The sequence below is a fragment of the Sphaerodactylus townsendi genome, linkage group LG01, assembly GCF_021028975.2.
Source record: "Sphaerodactylus townsendi isolate TG3544 linkage group LG01, MPM_Stown_v2.3, whole genome shotgun sequence".
NCBI lineage: Eukaryota > Metazoa > Chordata > Lepidosauria > Squamata > Sphaerodactylidae > Sphaerodactylus > Sphaerodactylus townsendi.
Genome location: NC_059425.1, coordinates 171,640,049 through 171,660,152, shown reverse-complemented (window position 1 = coordinate 171,660,152; position 20,104 = coordinate 171,640,049). Strand labels below are relative to the sequence as shown.

Genomic DNA, 20,104 nt, shown 5'->3' with positions numbered 1-20,104 from the left:
AAAGCAATGGTTACAATGGACTATATACTTGGAAGAAAAACGGCAACAAAAATACATAATTTTGGACCTTCTTATTCACCCAGGCCTTTGGCCTTCGACCCCCCGATGCCTCCTCTGAAGGATGCCGGTCTGGGGTGGGGGAAGTTATGTGGGTGGGTATTACTATGGTTTTATGACTGTTTTATTTGTTGATGTTTTTACTGCTGTTTTTGTAGTTATTTTTAATCTTGTAAGCCTCCCTGAGACCTCTGAATGGGGCGGGTTATAAATTCCAACCATAAGAAAATAAAATAATGAATGCAGGTGCTGATTTTAGTTTTGGGTTGTTTTGAGCTTTCTGTGGGAATCAGGTAGAAACTGATATAGATAGTCTCTGTTAGAGCCCAGAAGTGCAAGCTTGTACTGTACGGGAGGGGAGAAGAATCACCACACAGCTACTATCAATAACTACTAAATTTCCAGCCTAACAAGCACATCTGGAGATAAGGATTTAAACGAATTAAATATTTCAGCACAACTGGCAATACCTGAGGATGTACTGCGGCTGGGGACCCCTCGTTTTAGCTGATCGATCCTCGACTTCCGTTCTCCGGCGATTTCGAGGCACCTTCTCTCCCTCTCTCTGTCACCGGAACTGCTGTGCAGGATTTTCTTCATCCCAGTTTGGTCATCTCCACTACGGTGAGCAGAATCGTTGGAAGGTGATCGGAGTCGACTCGAGGTATGGCTCCGGTTGCTGCCAAGGCTGCTGCTGCGTTTCTGTTCAGCCGGTTTGAGGCGAGGCGCTTCTTCGACAACATGAGTGGTCTCCACGGTTTCAGCTCTTGCTCGGTGGCTATTTCTGTGGGGCTCCTCGGAAGCCCTTTCCAGAATCGTTTCTCCACGCTCCGGGACGTCTTCATCCGACCAGTCACTAAATGTTGTTTCCTCTCTTTTGGGGGCAGCTTCTACCACGACAGACTTCTCAGGCACTACCTCCACCAGTTCCTCCCTTGTGGTGACAGGAGGCGTCCTTGGGCCTTTCTTCTTCTTCTGGTGTAGGCCGCCGTCCTCATCAGACGCCTCAGAATCGCCTTTTGATCTTTTGCGCTTCTTTTCGGCATTCTTCTTTTTCTGGCCTTTTTTGGGAGAAAAGACTTGACTTTTCTCTATGACCGGCTCGCTGACGTACCGATCTAACGGCACGTCGTCTTCTTTCTTTTTCTTCGTGGCCTTTTTCTGGACTTTAGATTTTTTCTTATCTTCGTGCAGGTGGTCGACGGCCTCACGCTCCTCAGGAGGCTGAACGACCGTCTCAGGGACCCTGCTCCTCGCACTTTCGTTGACCTCCCTCTGTTCGCGCTGCTCTCTCTGTTCCCGCTGTTTGTCACCTGAAGAGGTTCGCTCTTTGAAATCGGTTTCTTCGTAATGTCTGGAGCTGTCCTTCCTCTCCGGCTTCCGCTCACTCTCCTTCCACCGACTCTGCTTGTCTTCTGAAAGATGCGTAGGGCTAAGCGAGCGAGATTCCTGAGGTCGCACAACCTGGCTCAGCAGTCGGCGTTTTTCATCTATGGAAGACGAAAATAAATATGTCAGCATGAGACTTCATTTGTCAACAAACCCTTCTTTTTTTGGCAATATCGCTTCGAAAAGGGGGGTGCATCCACCCCCAGCCTGAGGGAGGTCTTTGAGAACTCTTAGGGAAGGTGCAAACTATACTTTGTATTTGGAACCACCAAGTTAACAAGAAGCTAAAAGGTTTGGCATAGAGACTGCTGCGCACTGCAAAACTGTAAGAAATATGCACATGCTCCATATTCTTTGTCTTGTCAATCTCAAAAAAGGAGAGAGAGAAAAATCAAATGAATTTTAAACGAGGGCTTTAAGCATTTTATACAAGGCTGTTATGCAACAACAATTCCACTATGAGAAGAAGAAAAATGCTGAGGAAAAGAGATTGAGGGCTATTAACCAGTGTTAGCCATTTGAGGTTTCATTCTTCGCTTACGTTTCTGTGATATCTTTCAATAAAAAGGAAATGTCTGCATTCTGTGCTTCCACCTCATTAGCATTTCGGAGCATAGGAAAAATACCCTCTAACATGGCACCCACGTAGCTTTGGGCAAGGGAAGGAAGAGGGCATAACTTCAAAAATGGGACAGACTAAAAGAGAAACAAACATTGCACCTCCCCCTGAAAACAATACACTACAAGAAAGATAGCTTTGCACAAATCCAAGAGAGAAGATTCTGTATTTCAAAAATGTCCGCTTTCCTATCTTACCTGGCACCAATGTTTAACTACTTCTAACCTGTCTGTCAGTACGCTCCTACTTACTTTGATCGTCTCCACTGTTGTAGGCATCGCTGTCAGGGGAGTGCTCGCGGCGACGCTTGGGCGACTTTCGAGGGCTGGGGCTGCTTTCATTCCTGTGACGTTTTCTAAATCGAATAGGAAAGGCGATCAAATCCTCAGCACCTGAGTTCTAAGCACTCTCGCAACAACCCTACATGCAAAGAATTGTGGTGTACTGGGTAGAGTACCGCATGAGGACAAAGCCACGAAATCGACTGAGTGGGACCTGGGTCACTGCCTCTCAGTCTGACCAACTTCGCAGGGTCACTGTAATAATAAAAGAGAGGAGAGAACCAGGCGTGCCATGCTGTGCTCCTTGGAGGAAGCAGGGTTTTTTTTTGGGGGGGGGGGGGAGGAGCATGCAATAGGCCCACAAATACATATGAATAAGATGACTGTGATCCTTCCAAGAAGAATCTTTTAATTTTAATCTTCTATGAACTGCTGTTTCGCTTTTCATACTTGTTGGCATATTTTGACAAACTCAGTTCCTGTAGCTTGAAATAACTCTATTGATACCCCATCTACTCCTGGTGAGTTATTTTCTTTACCTACTTTGAGCGCAGCTTTCACTTTACTCTCTAAAACTGCAGGTCCTTCATTAAAAGATTCTTCTTGGACGGAATCCATCATCCTTTCATCTCTCTTGCAGTTCTTCAGGGTATTGTTTCCATCTTTCCTTTATTTTGTCCCGATCAGATAATGTATTTCCATGTTGGTTTTTCAGCATCCCTAGTCCTAGTTTGAATTTCCCTTTGATTTATTGGTGGAACAGATCTCATTCTTCCTTTTTTCTCTTTTATTTCTTTACATTGGTTATTGCAAACCGTACTGTCTGTCTCTACACGCAAGTCAAGCGAAAGGGGCATTTGGAATTTTGGTTCTATTTCTGTCTCCTTCTTTCTCATCTATCTTTTACCATTTTAGGAATGCCATTGCTCATCCATTGAGGTTTTTCATTTCTTTTAGCTACGATAATAGTCTTTGGTACATTATTCTTTTATAATGTCTCCAGTTTCAACCCATAGTTCTAGTTTATGTTCAATTGAACTCTGTAAGGCAAACCTGTTATTTCAAATGTTCAGGAACATTATTTAGGTTGTATTTTGGCACTGTGATTATTTTACTGTTTTTCATCAGTTTTATTCTTTTTTATATATATTAACCATTTGCGATCTGCATCACAATCTGCTCCTGGTCTCGTCTTAGCCAAGAGAACAGAGTTTCTCCATCTTCTGCTTCCAGTTAAGTAATTTATTTGACTTCTGTAATGGCCTCCCAGTGACATGCATGTATAGAGAATCAGCATGGTGTAGTGGTTGAGAATGGTGGGCTCCAATATAGAGAAGTGAGTTTGATTTGCCACTCTTTCACATGGGCAGTGAAATCTAATCTTGAAAACCAGATTTCATTCCCCACTCCTCCACATGAACCCTGCTGGTTCATGTGGAGGAGCTAGACACAGCTAACTCGGGACTCTCTCAGCCCTACCCACCTCTCAAGGTGCCTACTGTGGAGAGGGGAAGGGAAAGTGTCTATAAGACTCCTAACAGTAGAGAAAAGCAGAGGGTAAAAACCAACTCTCCGTCTTTTATACAATTGTCCGTTCAGTTGCCTGTGGTTGCAATGAACAATATGCTGACTTTACAAAAATCTATGAGGTGTTCTCCCACCACATCTCATAATCCTAGCCCCACATTTTTCAACAATATTTGATTCTGCTGTTTCCTAGTTTTGCATACTAGTCACCTAAAGCTATCAACATATCTTGTTTAGGTATATGATAAATTTCTTTCTGGACACTCAGATAAAAGTTTTCAGTTCCTTCCTTTTTGGCATCTGTGGTAGGGGTGGAAACAACTGTTTCACTGATAGGTTTTCCATGACCTCTGACTGATAAAAGTCAGTCAGACTTGCTTTATAGCTCTGATTGCTTATGCTAGATCTCACCTCATGATTAGAGCAACACTGTTTCTTCCAAGTTTTTACATTTTCTGAATGAAAATGTCCTAGTCCTACAGCAGTGGCGTAGTGGTTTAGAGCAGGTGCATTCTAATCTGGAGGAACCGGGTTTGATTCCCTGCTCTGCCGCCTGAGCTGTGAAGGCTTATCTGGGGAATTCAGATTAGCCTGTGCACTCCCACACCTGCCAGCTGGGTAACCTTGGGCTAGTCACAGCTTCTCGGAGCTCTCTCAGCCCCACCCACCTCACGGGGTGTTTGTTGTGAGGGGGGGAAGGGCAAGGAGATTGTAAGCCCCTTTTGAGTCTCCTACAGGAGAGAAAGGGGGAATATAAATCCAAACTCTTCTTCTTCTTACTTTACTTCAATCTGTCCCAGAATTCCAGTGTTTAAACTTTCCATTTCTTATTTTACAATGTTGAGTTTGCCTTGATTCATACTAGGAACACAGAATGTGAGAGGTATGAATCACTCAAAATTGTAAAATAAGAAATGAAATGTTTAAGCACTGTGATCCTTGGTGTGAGTGAATTGGAGTGGATGGTATTAGGAAATGTTCAGTCAGAAAATTATAAAGTCTTCTACTCTGGAAATGACAAACTCAGAAGAAACAGCGTTGCTTAATAAGTGAGGTGAGACACAGCCCAAACGATCAGAGGCTATAATGCAAAGTCTGACAAAGGAATATAAATCATACTTCATGGAGAGCATGGGAGGATTCTGACAGTGGTGTAACGCTGCTGCCCTGTTGACAGTGAGCTCATGACTAGGGAACTAACATCGCTTGGCTGGGACTCCTACGACTTAATGTAACTCAGAACCTGGCATCCAAGCAGCCAGTGGCAGCTATAGTCAATTCCAATCAGGCTTGTACTAGAATATCACACTAATAGATTAGCAGTTTGGACTTTAGTCCAACGTTCCATGACTCAACCACAGAAACAGCCTTAAAGCAACACCACATTTACCTCTTCTCAACTCACTAATTGCCACAAGAACCCCCCAAAGGCAACAAGAAACAAACATGAGCAACCGGACAGAGCAGCAAATGTTAGATACACTGAATAATTCATTCAATTTTTAAAAGAACAGACTTACTTTGTCTTCCTCTCATCACGGCTGTCTCTTGTGCTCCTTTCTTCACGGACGTCTTCTCTTTTGTCTCGGCGTTCTTCTCTCCCTCTCTCTTTTTCATCCCAGTCTCTTTGACGCTCTCTTTCTTTTTCTCTTTCCCGCCCCCTTTCTCGCTCCCGCTCCCGTTCTCGCTCCCTTTCCCGCTCTCTCTCCCTCTCTCTCTCCCGTTCTCGCTCTCTGTCGTGCTCCCTTTCCCGTTCACGCTCTCGATCCTTCTCCCTTTCTCTCTCCCGTTCGCGTTCACGGGCACGATCGCGTTCGGCTTCTCTCTCTCTCTCCCGCTCCCTCTCCCGCTCTCTCTCCCGGTCCCGGGGTCTTTCATCTCTTCTGTCTTCACCCCGATCTACCCTTCGTTCTTCGAGTCTTTCGTCGCGTTCAAGGTCATCGTTTCTTCCTTGGTGCCGTATGGGTGAGCTTGGTCTCTGATCTGCAACAGCAAATAGGTTTGATTTCCAGTGACTACATTAGGTAGATAGGCTCAGACTGATTTCTTGTCCGCTATATCATACTTCCCAAGAACATTCAGGGTACCAAAGATATGTCTGCTGCAGAGAGAAGGTGACTGTATCTCTGCGAAGAGGACTTCTCACAAGAGCCATCCCATTTCCTGTACAGATTCTAATGTTTTATACGTAAAACTATAATCTTTGACAAAACATTTTCGGTCCCAACTACTTCCTTGTTTCAACCTCCCTCATTTGACACACAGGATCAGCTCCCAGTTCAGGAGCAATGATAGTTCAAAGACTATTCCAGAGTTTTAATTATAACCCAGAACTCTCAGCTTGCCGCTTTGATGGAATTAGTAACGTATTTGAGTTATTTTATACTGGAGAACTATTCAAAGTTCCACCTGCTTCTGATTACATTCATGCTGGTCTCTGAAAGAATCCTGCAGTTAAAAATACAGAATGAAGGATTTAACAATTGGGGTGCCCTTATGGGACACAGATTCTGCTCTTAGGCACAACAACTGGTCATTCTCTTCTTCATGGAATCTAGAACTTCGCCACCTTCAAGGAAACTGTCCTGAGTTCCGGGAAGATGGCACCTTGATTCAGGAGCCTTTGTTCATCGCTCCTGGCTATTCCCACCAAGAGAGTTTATTAAGCTGGCTTAGGTGAGTGCTTGCACCTTTAGCCCCCCTGCAACATTCAGGGACTCCAAATCCAACAGGTAGGGAAGGGGGAAGTTTGATTAATATCCCTTCCTTTTAACATCAAGATCTATGGAAAAAATAGTAGCTCGGTAAGCTAAAGAGGCACCGCTCCCCCCAAACAACTATTTTCTTTGCTCTTCCTTTTTTTCCTATCTTTTTCTACCCTATAATCGATTTGGATCCCAAAACTACAATAGAGAGCCCTAGACAACCTCTCTTATGCTGAAGATTTATTACCAAGTAAAAAAACCCCTATATCATTGAAGGCTTTCAAGGCCGGAATCACTAAGATGTTTTCCAGGTTGTATGGCCATGTTCCAGTAGTATTTTCTCCCAACGTTTCACCTGCATCTTCAGAGGATGCCAGCCACAGATGCAGGCGAAGAGTCAGGAGAAAATACTACTGGACCACAGCCATAAAACCCACAACATAAAAAAGCCCTGTGCTGATAAACAGGATCTACTCCTGTGTAAGCTTACCCGCTCCATAAGCAGAATTCCAAAGTGAAACTAGCCTCTTAAAGCTTGGTGCAATGATTAAATGCAGAGCGCAATCCTTCTTTTATTTGTAAAAAGACATTTTAACCAGGGAAGGAGAAATGAATTAATAGTTTGAAGATTTAAAAGAGAGAATTCAGATCTATTTAAAGCCAACGGATTGTTGATGCGATCCTTCTCCGAGCCGGTCAATCTATCTACAAGTAGCCGGCTGGTTTGAAAATCCACCTCTCTCCCTCCACCAATTTGCAAAGGCTCCATTCAGCTTTGCTTTCTGCCCCCCCCCCCCCCCCCCCCCCAGCTGGTTTGCAAATCCTTAATAGCTTATCACTGCCCTTGGAGGTCTCTTTGAAGCACAAATTACTGAAGAGGAGAAACTCCCCCCTGGATGAAACACAGACAGCAAATGGGAACAGAAACAAAGTGCCTTTGCCTGAAATCAGCAGATTCCTGTCTTCTGAGGGTTGGCCTTAAATCAACTGAACGGTGTACTACTTAAACAGCGTTTTTCTCTTCTCTGGTTTTTCTTTCTTTTGGACTTCCTGGTTTTGGTCTTTTATTATGGGTCTCCTGGACTGTAAAACTGTTCTTGTTACTCATAACGAACACTCTCCCATAACACAAGGAAACGGTCCTGTTCCCATCTTGCCCCCACTGGAAAGACAAGCACATGGTAGTGGCACATTAGAAAATAAGAACTAGCCTGCTGGATCAGACCAGAGTCCATCTAGTCCAGCTCTCTGCTACTCGCAGTGGCCCACCAGGTGCCTTTGGGAGCTCACCTGCAGGATGTGAAAGCAATGGCCTGCTGCTTCTGAGCACCTGGTCTGCTAAGGCATTTGCAATCTCAGATCAAGATTGGTAGCCATAGATCGACTTCTCCTCCATAAATCTGTCCAAGCCCTTTTTAAAGCTATCCAGGTTAGTGGCCATCACCACCTCCTGTGGCAGCATATTCCAAACACCAATCACACATTGCGTGAAGAAGTGTTTCCTTTTATTAGTCCTAATTCTTCCCCCCAGCATTTTCAATGAATGCCCCCTGGTTCTAGTATTGTGAGAAAGAGAGAAAAATTTCTCTCTGTCAACATTTTCTACCCCATGCATAATTTTATAGACTTCAATCATATCCCCGCTCAGACGTCTCCCCTCCAAACTACAGAGCCCCAAAAGCTGCAGCCTCTCCTCATAAGGAAGGTGCTCCAATCCTTCAATCATCCTCATTGCCCTTCTTTGCACTTTTTCTATCTCTTCGATATCCTTTTTGAGATGTGGCGACCAGAACTGAACACAGTACTCCAAGTGTGGTCGCACCACGGCTTTATATAAGGGCATGACATTCATGAATCAGCAGTAATCAAACAATGCATACCTCTCTCTCTGTTGTCACGCTTATCCCTTTCACCATGTCTTCTCTCAAAGGAAGAATCTCTGGCGTGTTCTCGGCTTTCATAGCGATCCCTGTCAGGGTAACTGCTCCGTGATTCCCAGTTGTCATGGTAGCTGCTGCCAGTGGTGTGGCTATCCACCTGAGACCCCCTTGTTCCTCGAGTACCTAATAAAGATATATGTGTAGAAAGCACAGGAGATCTACTATCACAGCTGTGTATCAATTTTTTATGAGAAAACACTATATAAAACCTAAAAACAAGATCTCTTACTATCTAAAGCTTTAACTTAGAAAAAAAGCTGAATAGTACTATTGTTCCAATATTTCTTCTGGCAGCTCCACAACAACATTAATAAATTTGCTTGCAGTGTGAAAAAAATCCATCCTAAAATCAATATATACAGTAAACGCTTCTGGACAGAATCAAAAGTTGATCAGGTTCGATGCTGGTTCAAAAGCACAGACCTTCACAAATCAGGCTCCCTGAAAATCAGACTCAAAATCCAGAACACAGCACATTAAAAAAAAAAAAAAAGATCGGCAGTAACAAAACAGTAAGTGCTGGTAGAAGAAGAAGAGTTGCATTTATATCCCCCCTTTCTCTCCTGTAAGGAAACTCAAAGGGACTTACAATCTCCTCCCCCCCCCCGCCGCTCTCCCCCCCCACAACAAATACCCTGTGAGGTGGGTGGGGCTGAGAGAGCTCCGAAGAGCTGGGAATCAAGCCAAGGGTCACCCAGCCGGCGTGTGTTGGAGTGCACAGGCTAAACTAGTTCCCCAGATAAGCCTCCACAGCTCAAGTGGCAGAGTGGGGAATCAAACCTGGTTCTCCAGATTGGAGCGCACCTGCTCTTAACCACTACGCCACGCTGGCTCTCTAGAGTCGTTGGCTGAATTGGAACTCCTCGATTCAGGACAATAGTTTGGAGAACATACTAAAAAGCATTCAAATTGTGACAGGAAAGGCGACAATCAGGCAGACAACAACAGAGCTGCTATTTTAAATTTTCTATCACCCATAAGAGCATTTCATGGTTCTTGGATTCCATGCTTAAAGATGCATTAAGCAGGTTCCTGAACATGCATAGTAGTTCAGTGGTAGAAAGGAGGAAATGCAACAAAGGAAGCTGTTTTGATACTACACTCACGTTACGTTTTAGCACTGAATCGCAGAAGGACAAATTTAAGTATTGCATCTACTGTACCCTTGTCTGGTAGTTCAGGACCTCTCCCTCTACTTCTGCCGGTACTTCTTGTTTCGTTTCTGGTTTCGCTTCTGGAGTCTGTTCTTGTTTCAGTACGAGAACTCTCTTCTCTGCCGTGGGTTCTTCCATAGTTACGTGTTTCCTCTAGATATTGCTCTTCCTTTTTATGCGTCTCTCGACACTCTCTGTCTCTGTAGTCGTGCGTGTCGCGTGTGGAACGCAGGTCTCTCTGATCACGGCCTTCTTTAGTATCTCTGCTACAGTCCCGTGCGTCTCTTGAGTCCCGAGCATCTCGGGATTCTCTTAGGTCCCTGCGATCTCTAGTCTCTCTGGTTTCCCTTCGATCCCGCCCATCACGAGATTCTCTGTCGTCTCTATGATCTCTGGGGGTGCTCTGTTCTTGGTCATAGTCTCGATCATCCCGGGTGTCTCTCTCTCTCCCCCTTTTTCCTCTTGTGTCTGAAAATTAATTTAATACACCTTCAGTGACATATTTCAACTTCCTCAAGTATAAATCAATCAAAGCAAAGTACTCACCTAAAAGCTAAGTGAACAGCAGTCTACAGGAAAAAAAAGCAAATGGAAACTGAAAGGACACAGGTGTCTGCCTTAGGGAGCAGCAATTAGAGCCTCTGACATCCCTGCCATGATGGTAGGACATGGGAACTGTAGTCCATAACATCTGGAGGGTTGCAAGTTTGACACCTATGGTTTAGAAGTAGAGTTTGGAGTCTATTCCAAGTAAGAATCTAACCTCACCTGCTACATATAATTTTTATATGTATTTTGATATTCGTTAAGACATTTCTACATTGTGATTTTTCTCCACCCATTTTGAACAGAGAACTGTTCTTCTTTAAAAACTACAAAGGCAAAAAACAGTTCTTTCTCTGCCATCTGACACACAGCCAGAAAGTCAACTTGAAGTAGTTGCAGTAAAACGCATCCTGGAGAATTTTGTTTTCAAAATATTAACATAACACTGCTCTGATTCACATGTTAACACTAAATCACTGTTTCATCATTGGTGTGGTGTCTTGGTCTTGAATGTTTCCTTCTCTACGCACTGTCTGCTCACTGATTTACTAAAATTGTTTGAGCTTGCTCTCCAGAACTGAAAAGCCACTTCAAACCATGGTTTGGTGTCATGCGTGAACTACCTCACTGATTTTTCTTACTCTACGGCAGCACCATGAGCTGCTCCCAGCAAGCTTTACAGTATGCCCTTCATTACTTCTGTCCATAAGACCATCTATATTGGCCTATACATTAAAGCAGAGGTCTTCAAACTATGGCCCTCCAGATGTTCAGGAACTACAATTCCCATCAGCCTCTGCCAGCATGGCCAAGGCGCAGGGCTGATGGGAATTGTAGTTCCTGAACATCTGGAGGGCCATAGTTTGAAGACCCCTGCATTAAAGCTTGGAAAGATGGTTCTGGGTACTACAATGCACATCACTTTGCTTCACTGCAACATCTCTTCCACCACTTTGCTGTCCAGCTTGGAGAAATCCATTTGACACTCTTCGCAGGCACCACGGGATTTCATTCTTATTTCGTTTTAAGCAGTTACTAACTGCTGAATTTCATTCATTTGGAAAAAGGTCTTCATAAAGGTTTTTTTTTTTAAAAAAACATCTATGTATGTAAATGTTCATTAATCACATTCTTGAGAACCAGGGTTACAATCAGCCCAGGCCAGACAGGTAAACTCCCTGCCCGCCCACCCATTCTTCTGCTCAGGTCTGGAGGGGTAGGAGGGAGATAGATGAAGTCAATTAACATCACTTCCAGGTGAAAATCTGACGTGAAATCAGCATGTCAGGTGACACTCTAGAATTCCCCCAAAACTACCTCAAAGTTTTAAGGGAATTCCAGAGAATTGTCCAATGTGCTGACCTCCTGTCCAGGTTTTCATTTCCACCCCCTTCCCTTGCCTTCAAAGCTCACAGGGGCACAAGGAAACAGCCTGGTAACTCTATTGAGCGGATTTCTATTGAGTTACCATAGCGTGGTAACTCTACCATAGCCAGGTAACTCTATTGAGGACATAGCCTGGTAACTCTACCATAACCTGGTAACTCTATTGAGGACATAGCCTGGTAACTCTACCATAACCTGGTAACTCTATTGAGGACATAGCCTGGTAACTCTACCATAACCTGGTAACTCTATTGAGGACATAGCCTGGTAACTCTACCATAACCTGGTAACTCTACCATAACCTGGTAACTCTATTGAGGACATAGCCTGGTAACTCTACCATAACCTGGTAACTCTATTGACGACGTAGCCTGGTAACTCTACCATAACCTGGTAACTCTATTGAGGATGTAGCCTGGTAACTCTACCATAACCTGGTAACTCTATTGAGGACATAGCCTGGTAACTCTACCATAACCTGGTAACTCTATTGAGGACATAGCCTGGTAATTCTACCATAACCTGGTAACTCTATTGAGGACATAGCCTGGTAACTCTACCATAACCTGGTAACTCTATTGAGGACATAGCCTGGTAACTCTACCATAACCTGGTAACTCTATTGAGGACACTGGTAAGAACTTTAAGAGTGGTGAAGAATTATTTAATTTGACAAGGGCACGCTGATTCTTCTTTAGCAGCTGTTTTGCAATTTTGCAATTTTAAAAGAATTCAAGATTTAACAGCTGTGTCCAGTCACAGGTCTAGGACAAGAGACAAGAATAAAATGCAGCCAGACTTCTGCTTTTTTTTTAATATAAAAAGAGACTGAGGATTTTATGAATAATTCAACTAGAAATTTCAGATTTGATTTCAAAGTCTTGGGGGGAAAAGAATAGCTGACCCACAGTAACTTTAAAAACGATGCCATCAGCACGTTGTGGGTTTTCTGGGTTGTATAGCCGTGTTCCAGTAGTATTTTCTCCTGACGTTCCGCCTGCATCTGTGGCTGGCATTGAAAATACTACTGGAACACGGCTATACAACCTGAAACACCCACAACATCTTAATGATTCCGGCCGTGAGAGCCTTCGACAATACATGCCATTGTTTGTAGATATATAGATGCCCTGAAATGAGTTTACTATACCATCCCTCCTTTCATGGCGTCGATCATGCGATTGCGAAATCCGCTCACGGTCATGCCGACTCCTCTCTCTGGCGGGTGAACGGCCGCTCTGACGGGTTTATTTTGCTGAGGAGAAGGTGAGGCACGGTGGGGATAAGGAGAGGAAGACCGGCCCACGGGTGGGGAAGCTGTCCTTTTGTAAGAGGGGGAAGGAGTTCTTTTGTGACGTGGGGAAGGGGAGTGCCTTTGAACAGAAGATCCTGACTGAGATGAAGAAGAGTGATGCCGTGAAGATACGGGAGAATGATGCTGAGTTGGCGGTGAAGAGGACCTGCAGAAGCAGAGATTGGAAATTCTGTCGCGGAAACTGTTTTGAGATTTACAGCAGTGAACCGCTTCACTGATAAGAAAAAATCACCCGCAATCGTAGGAAAGCGTTTCCTAAAATAAGACAGTGTCTTATATTAATTTTGCTCCCAAAGATGCTTATGTCTTATTTCTAGGGATGTCTTATTTTTTCTGTGTTCTGTCTGCTGGCATGCTTCCCAAGCAAAAAAACGCATACGCCTACTTTTGGGGATGCCTTATATTTCTCGTGACTTCAGCAAAACCTCCACTAAGCATCTTATATTTTCAGGGATGTCTTATATTCGGGGAAACAGGGTAATTAATACCTTCGCTGATTGCTCTTTCCTCTCGTGCACAACGAAAGTGGTATTCACAGAATTAGATTCTGTGGAGAATTTCCACAAACAGAAGGGGTGCAATTTTTCTCCAGTTCCCCATTCCCAATATGGACCTATGCCTCTTGCCATTCCTGGGGGTTCTGTTTAATTGCATACCATTTGGGAGGACACTCTGCCCTGCAGATGGAAGAAGGAAGTCATGCTCCACAGACAGGAACTCCTTCCATCCACAGGGATTACTGATGGATTTGGAAAGTTAAGAGAACATAGGTGTCCGCCGCCTCATTAGATGCTATTTTCGGGACTACAGTTCCAGCAGTAACATCTGCGCCAGGGGCGCAAGTTGGTAACACCTGTGTGTTATATCGCCACTGTCTTCACCATTGGCCAACTGCCAGCACAAGATAATGCCATCAGAATTTTTGTTCAGGCAGTTCCCTGACAATCATTTAACACATCAAGTAACAACAACGTGATCTACACATGAAACCAATACTCATCTACATACAGTATTAAACTTCCATATTATCTATTGATCCTGATTGATGTGACCCAGGATACAGACGGCTGGATCCAAAGGTACTGTTCTGCAGATCTGATGGCACTTTCTTCAGCAGCGGAACACCTCTGTTGATCTGCCCCTCCCCCCCTCATCAGAGCTGCATTTTCCCCTCCCTCCTACAGTGCTGTGGGGCTCTTTGGAAATCCAGAATCATAAGGAGGGCCACCAAGAAGCAAAGGAAGTCACATTCTGCGACCTCCACTTTACACTCAATAAAACTGATTCAACCAAGCTTTCAAACCGGAAAATTAGAAAAACCTGTAATAGTTGGAGAAAGCTTACATCTCAACAGCGAGGTAGCCAGGGAAGGCACTGCCACGCGCCACCTCCACAGGGCTTTCATGCGGCCCAGGAAGGCAAGGAAAACTCAAAATTCCCCAGCTGCCCGAGAGCCCTCTGTAGGACTAAGCAGCCACTGATGTTGCCAGAGCTTGGTGGGAGCTGACTAATGTCAGCTCCACCTCCAGGAACACCAACCCGCAGTCAGTTTCTGACTGCTAGGCCAGCATTAACTCTGGACAGGCCTAGCTCGCAGCTCTCATGCACTGGTTCCCTCGAGCTAATTGCCCCTCCGTGGCTGGCCCACGCATTCACTTACACTGGCTGGGAGGGCAAACATGTCTGTGTGAGCCAGAACGGACTCCAGTGGCTATTGCCCTCCTCATTTGGATTGGGCTGCTAAGCTGTTTATCTTTTGCCAATGTAACAGTTGCCAGAGGAAAGATTCTCTATGTTTTATTTTTATACTAGCTCAGCTATAGATTGTGGTTCCATACAGTTATTTATATACATTTCTAGCAGCGGCAAAGTAGTGTTACAGGGCAGCCATGTCGCTCTGCAGTAGAATTATTCAATTTGAGTCCAAAAGCACCTTAGAGACCAAGATTTTGGGGTATAAGCTGCCAAGAGTCAAGAGAACTGGTATCTTTTTTTTGGAGTGGAGTGATATTTGGGGAGTTTAATTTGGTTGTCATTGGTAACTTTTTATGATTTGTAAGCTGCCTTTGCCAAGAGGAAGAGCAGGTCATAAATACCTTAATACAATAAATACAAAATAAATATATCAAGAAATGAACGGAATGCTAGAAGGGTAGCTGTGTTAAGTCTGCAGCAGCAGAAGCAAACAGGTGACACCTTAAAAAAAAGAAAAAAATTGTTCTTGCATATGTTTTCATGCACTGCAGCCCACTTTATCAGATGCATGAGCTCAAGCCCTAGTCCACAAAAGTTTATGGCAAAATAAAAAGTTTATTTGTTAACACGCCAACAAGACATCTTTCCTCCCTACCCTCAGCATTCCAAGCTATTGGCAGCTTTGCACTGAGAGCTGAATGTGTCGAGTCAATTTTAAGCATGCTTACACCAGAAAATAAACATTCCCTGGCTACTACTAAGTGAGTTCCTCACACTCTTCCAAGCTTCGCCAAATATGCAAGTAGGAAATGCATCCCCCACATCCCATCATTCAACCCTATGTGTGTCTTGATTTGCAGTGAATTAAGGTAGACGCTGTGTCCCGCCGTTTTCACTATTCAGTGTTTTAAAAAATCCATTATCTGATTTTCATGACCAGTGTGTTTACGGAATCATGCTACATAGTGGAGCAACACCTCTTTTCTGGGTGCTCTTAACACTTCTGAAATCCATCACTATGCCCATAATAGGGTATATATACAATATGGCAAATAATTATTCTACCTGCAAGATGGTGAGAAAGAATGCTTGTGGCTGCTGGACTTAGCTGGAGCCCATGAAGTTTGCCTCCTTCTTGTGGTAGGAGAATATTCTCTGGAAGGAGAAGAATTGCTGCCTGAATGGTCTTCCGGACTAGGCGATCGTCTCTGCCTGTGAGAACTTTCTGAGGTATCTCTGAGGAGTACAGAAAAGATGAATGCAGTATCAGCAAGCTATCCAATGACCAAAAGCAATATCAGCAATAATAATCTCGTCTGCACTGTTTCCACTTATCCATTTATGGTATATTCTAAGCAGGAGTAATCTCCTTTCAACTATTGTATAGTGCGGCTTTACTGTAAAAACAGTATCATTATACCTGTTGTTTCGCTACTGATACCCTCAAAATGTCAATAGCATAGTTTGTAAGAATTCAGTGAACCACGTGAAATGATTTTCACATTCTCTGGACATTCTGGCAAAAGTTATTTGATTTATCCTTGGCTTGCTTTGGAACTTGCTTTAATTCTCAGTAAGTCCAATTCGGGCTGACAAATAAGCGTAGAAGAAATCTTGGGGCTCCAAATTTTCTGACTGAATGGGCTGGTGCCAGTACCATAGTGAAACCCTCGCTTTCGCGCAGTAATCCGGCCCAAAAAAAATCGGCTTTAGAAAACCCAACCGAACCGGCGAAAATCCGGTGGCAACCTTTTCCATGGGAATCAATGTAAATCCACTAACGGCTCTAGGTAATCTAAAAAACATACCAAAACACATTTTTGTAGGTTGTAAATGTCCAGTGTTTAATGCTGCTGCAACAAACAATAACACCTCATTCAGGACCATAGCTTCAGAGCCAGTGGACTAATGTCAGCACTGTGAAAGCTGCTGTCCAAAGAGGTCTGTTTCTGACGCTTCTTTAAGACTTGTCTGAAATGGGCAAGACATTGTCATTAAACAAGTTGCAGACATGGTCTCACAACAGCTTTGTCCCGGTGATTTTTTCTCCACAAAACCCTGCACCTTATTAAAATCGATGAAGGAACCGCAGGCAAATCGATGAAACCGGTGACAAATTTTCACTGAAAAAAATCGGCGAAAAACTGAAGGCAATGAAAACCAAAGGCAATGGAAAGTTCCAAATGGTTCCACCGTAAATGAAAAACTAAACTTGTATTGTTCAAAGGCTTTCACAGTCGAATCATCGATACTGGTGGCTTCCGGATGTATGGCCATAGTTTTGTAGTTGGTTCTGATGCTACTTGCCTGCGGCTGGCATCTTCAGATCCTCTGAAGATGCCAGCCACAGATGCAGGCGAAACGTCAGGAGAAAAGGCTATTAACACAGATATACAACTTGGAAAACCCACAACGCCCCAGAAATTGAACTATTTGCTGTTGGGTAAGGACCAAAGAATTTCCAGTAATGCTGCTCGGTTTTGTGTTTTAACAACTAAATACAGGAAATCAGTTCTCTTAGAGGAAGGTTAAAATAAGTTTTATTTTATTTTATATTTTAACTTTTTACCTCTTTGTAAAAATTTGGAATTTGGCGTTTTATGAATTACTGTATTACTGGTCATTAACTGTAAATAAACATTCATTCATTCAACAACAAATCGGCGTTTGCGTTGTCTGAATAATTGCCAGCACAGCCATATATGACGCTTCCGATGGCTATGTCAAGCACATGAAATAATACGGAAAAAGAAAATAAATGCAGAAAATTCCTCAAATGACAGCATGCATAAATTTATGAAAATCATCACTTCGGTGACTTTAACAGAGAGTGCAGCAAGCGGGACACGAAATGTTGCCTAATAGTGTTTGAATAACAGATTTAGCAGAATCAGACACGCCACCCTCAACATATGGCCATTACCTCTGCTTCTCTTTCTTTTCTTTGTGCCTTTCAAATTCACGGCCTCTCTCTTTTACCTCCCGCGGCTTCTCTTCTAACCGTTCTTTAACTTTATGCTTTTCCTTGTGTTTTTTGCTTTGCGACATCTCTTCCTGCAGTGGTGGCGGTGGGCTCGGAGTACGAGGGCCCTTCTTTTTGTTGTGGTTGCTTTTGGAACTCCTGAAAATGCACAGAACATACAAAATGTCCAAAGAGCTAAATCAATTTGCGTTTGAATCGTACAACGCAATCTGAACAAATATCCTAATTACTCCCAACTTTTACAGTGAGGAGGAGGAGTCTGGATTATTACCCCACTTTTCTCAATTGCAAGGAGACTCAAAGTGGCTTACAAATTCCTTCCCTTCCTCTCCTTACAACAGACACCTTGTGAAGTTGGTGGGACTGAGAGAATTCAGAGCGAACTGTGATTAGCCCAAAATCACCCAGTAGGCTTCATGGGAAAGAGCAGGGAAAACAAACTGGGTTCACCAGATTAGAGTCTGCCACTCACATGGAGGAGTAGGGAATGAAACCCAGTTCTCCAGATTACAGTCCACCGTCTCTAACCACTACACTATACTGTGTGGTTTGCTGCTCCTGCGCGCTTTTGATTTCTGTGCAAAGCAAGGGATTACTGCATCACTACTGAAGAACATTCTCCTGTTGAGTTTTGTCTGGCCTTCAGAAAATTCTGGATTTTAATATGGAAAATCCTAAAGTGAAAGAAAAATAGGGCTAATCCAGCAACATCAGGTTACAGGCAGGAGACAGCTTAATTGTAATGTGTTGTTTGGGGCTTTACCAAATAATGAAGTTGTCACCTGGATCTTTGTTTTCCTTTTTGGAATTTTTAAATGGTTAATTAAGGAGTTGTGATGCAGTGTGCATATGTTATCTCCCTTTAAATTCTGCTAAGGGGGACAGTTTTATTGGTTTTTATTTATTTACTGGAATCCATTAAACCTGCTTTTCTCCACCGAGCATGGGCTGGAAGAGAAATATGAGAAAGCAGAAAGCCATAAAGGTAACAAATGTACCTGGCAAATGTACCTGGCAGCAACAGGAGAGGGCTATAGGGCTAATCCAGCAACATCAGGTTACAGGCAGGAGACAGCTTAATTGTAATGTGTTGTTTGGGGCTTTACCAAATAATGAAGTTGTCACCTGGATCTTTTTTTTCCTTTTTGGAATTTTTAAATGGTTAATTAAGGAGTTGTGATGCAGTGTGCATATGTTATCTCCCTTTAAATTCTGCTAAGGGGGACAGTTTTATTGGTTTTTATTTATTTACTGGAATCCATTAAACCTGCTTTTCTCCACCGAGCATGGGCTGGAAGAGAAATATGAGAAAGCAGAAAGCCATAAATGTAACAAATGTACCTGGCAAATGTACCTGGCAGCAACAGGAGAGGGAAAGGGAGAAGGGGTAAAAAGCTCTGCCTTGAAGGCAGAAGTCTCTTCCCAAGCACTTCTTGTCTTCCAAGAGGAAGCTTCCCTTCCTATAGACCAGTGATGGCAAACCTTTTCGAGACCTTTTCGAGTACCCAAACTGCAACCCAAAATCCACTTATTTACTGCAAAATGCCAACATGGCAATTTAACCTGAATACTGAGGTTTTAGTTTAGAAAAAACGGTTGGCTCCACCAGCGTCCTTAAACCGTTAAAAAAGAAACCTTGCAAAGTAACACACAATACTTTGGCTACAAGACTTTCCTATGTACTAACCTTGGCTGCTCCAAAACAGGTGAAGATACTGTAGGATTCTTCTTCTCCCTCTTATTGGTAGATGTGGAAGATTTGGGACTTGACCTTAATTTTGGAGATTTACTAGATTTTCTTGGGGAAGGTGAGGAGGATACTTTAGATCTAACTGCTTCTGGAGAAATCTTAAAGAAGATAAAAATATTAATTGTATCACAAACGCTCCTTTCCATTGCAACAGGTATCACTGGACACAGAGATCACAAAAGACAACTGTCAACAAACTTCCCCTGCAACTTTTTTTTCAATTTGCCAAGGTAGAGATTTACAGTTTCTCCTTCCTTCAAGACTTTATTGGCTGGGGTGGTCCTAATGACCTGGCCCATGCTGAAATTAAGGGTAAGAAAATCAGGATGATATCTGTACTCTGAGATCATCCTTCTCTAGGCAGGCTGACATACTAAACTGTTCCACAGAAAGATGATAGTAGGGTTGTATATTCCTCCACCACAGAACAAAGCATGCCGAACCTTCAAGTTGTAGAATGCTCCATCTGGGTCCTAGTGCCTGCCTACCCCTGCTCCCCTCCATCCATTTCAAAGCTAAAATACATTTTGGTATAAATGCTCTTGCATCAAAGTACTATGTTCAATAAGGCACAAAATAATGGTTTTAATAAAGCCAGCACATAAAAGTGAATGATAATTCTCGTATTCGTTCAGGGGAAGCATTCAATGAGGAAGCATTCAATTTTCTCAACTGCTGCATCTCAACTGACCGAACTATCATCTTTCTGTGGAACAGAGTACAGTGGAACCTCGGTTTTCATTGCCTTTGGTTTTCA

The 20,104-nt window shown here is 43.3% G+C and overlaps 1 protein-coding gene across 1 annotated transcript in view; it reads right to left on the bottom strand.

The window, feature by feature from the left end:
• Positions 1 to 20,104, bottom strand: part of ZC3H13 (zinc finger CCCH-type containing 13) — a 70,192-nt gene that overhangs the window by 9,871 nt on the left and 40,217 nt on the right. The window contains 10 exon segments of the mRNA XM_048499816.1: positions 528 to 1,547; positions 2,317 to 2,420; positions 5,394 to 5,856; positions 8,459 to 8,641; positions 9,682 to 10,140; positions 12,755 to 12,847; positions 12,850 to 13,064; positions 15,680 to 15,850; positions 17,538 to 17,735; positions 19,285 to 19,445. Coding sequence (XP_048355773.1) covers positions 528 to 1,547; positions 2,317 to 2,420; positions 5,394 to 5,856; positions 8,459 to 8,641; positions 9,682 to 10,140; positions 12,755 to 12,847; positions 12,850 to 13,064; positions 15,680 to 15,850; positions 17,538 to 17,735; positions 19,285 to 19,445 — 3,067 coding nt within the window.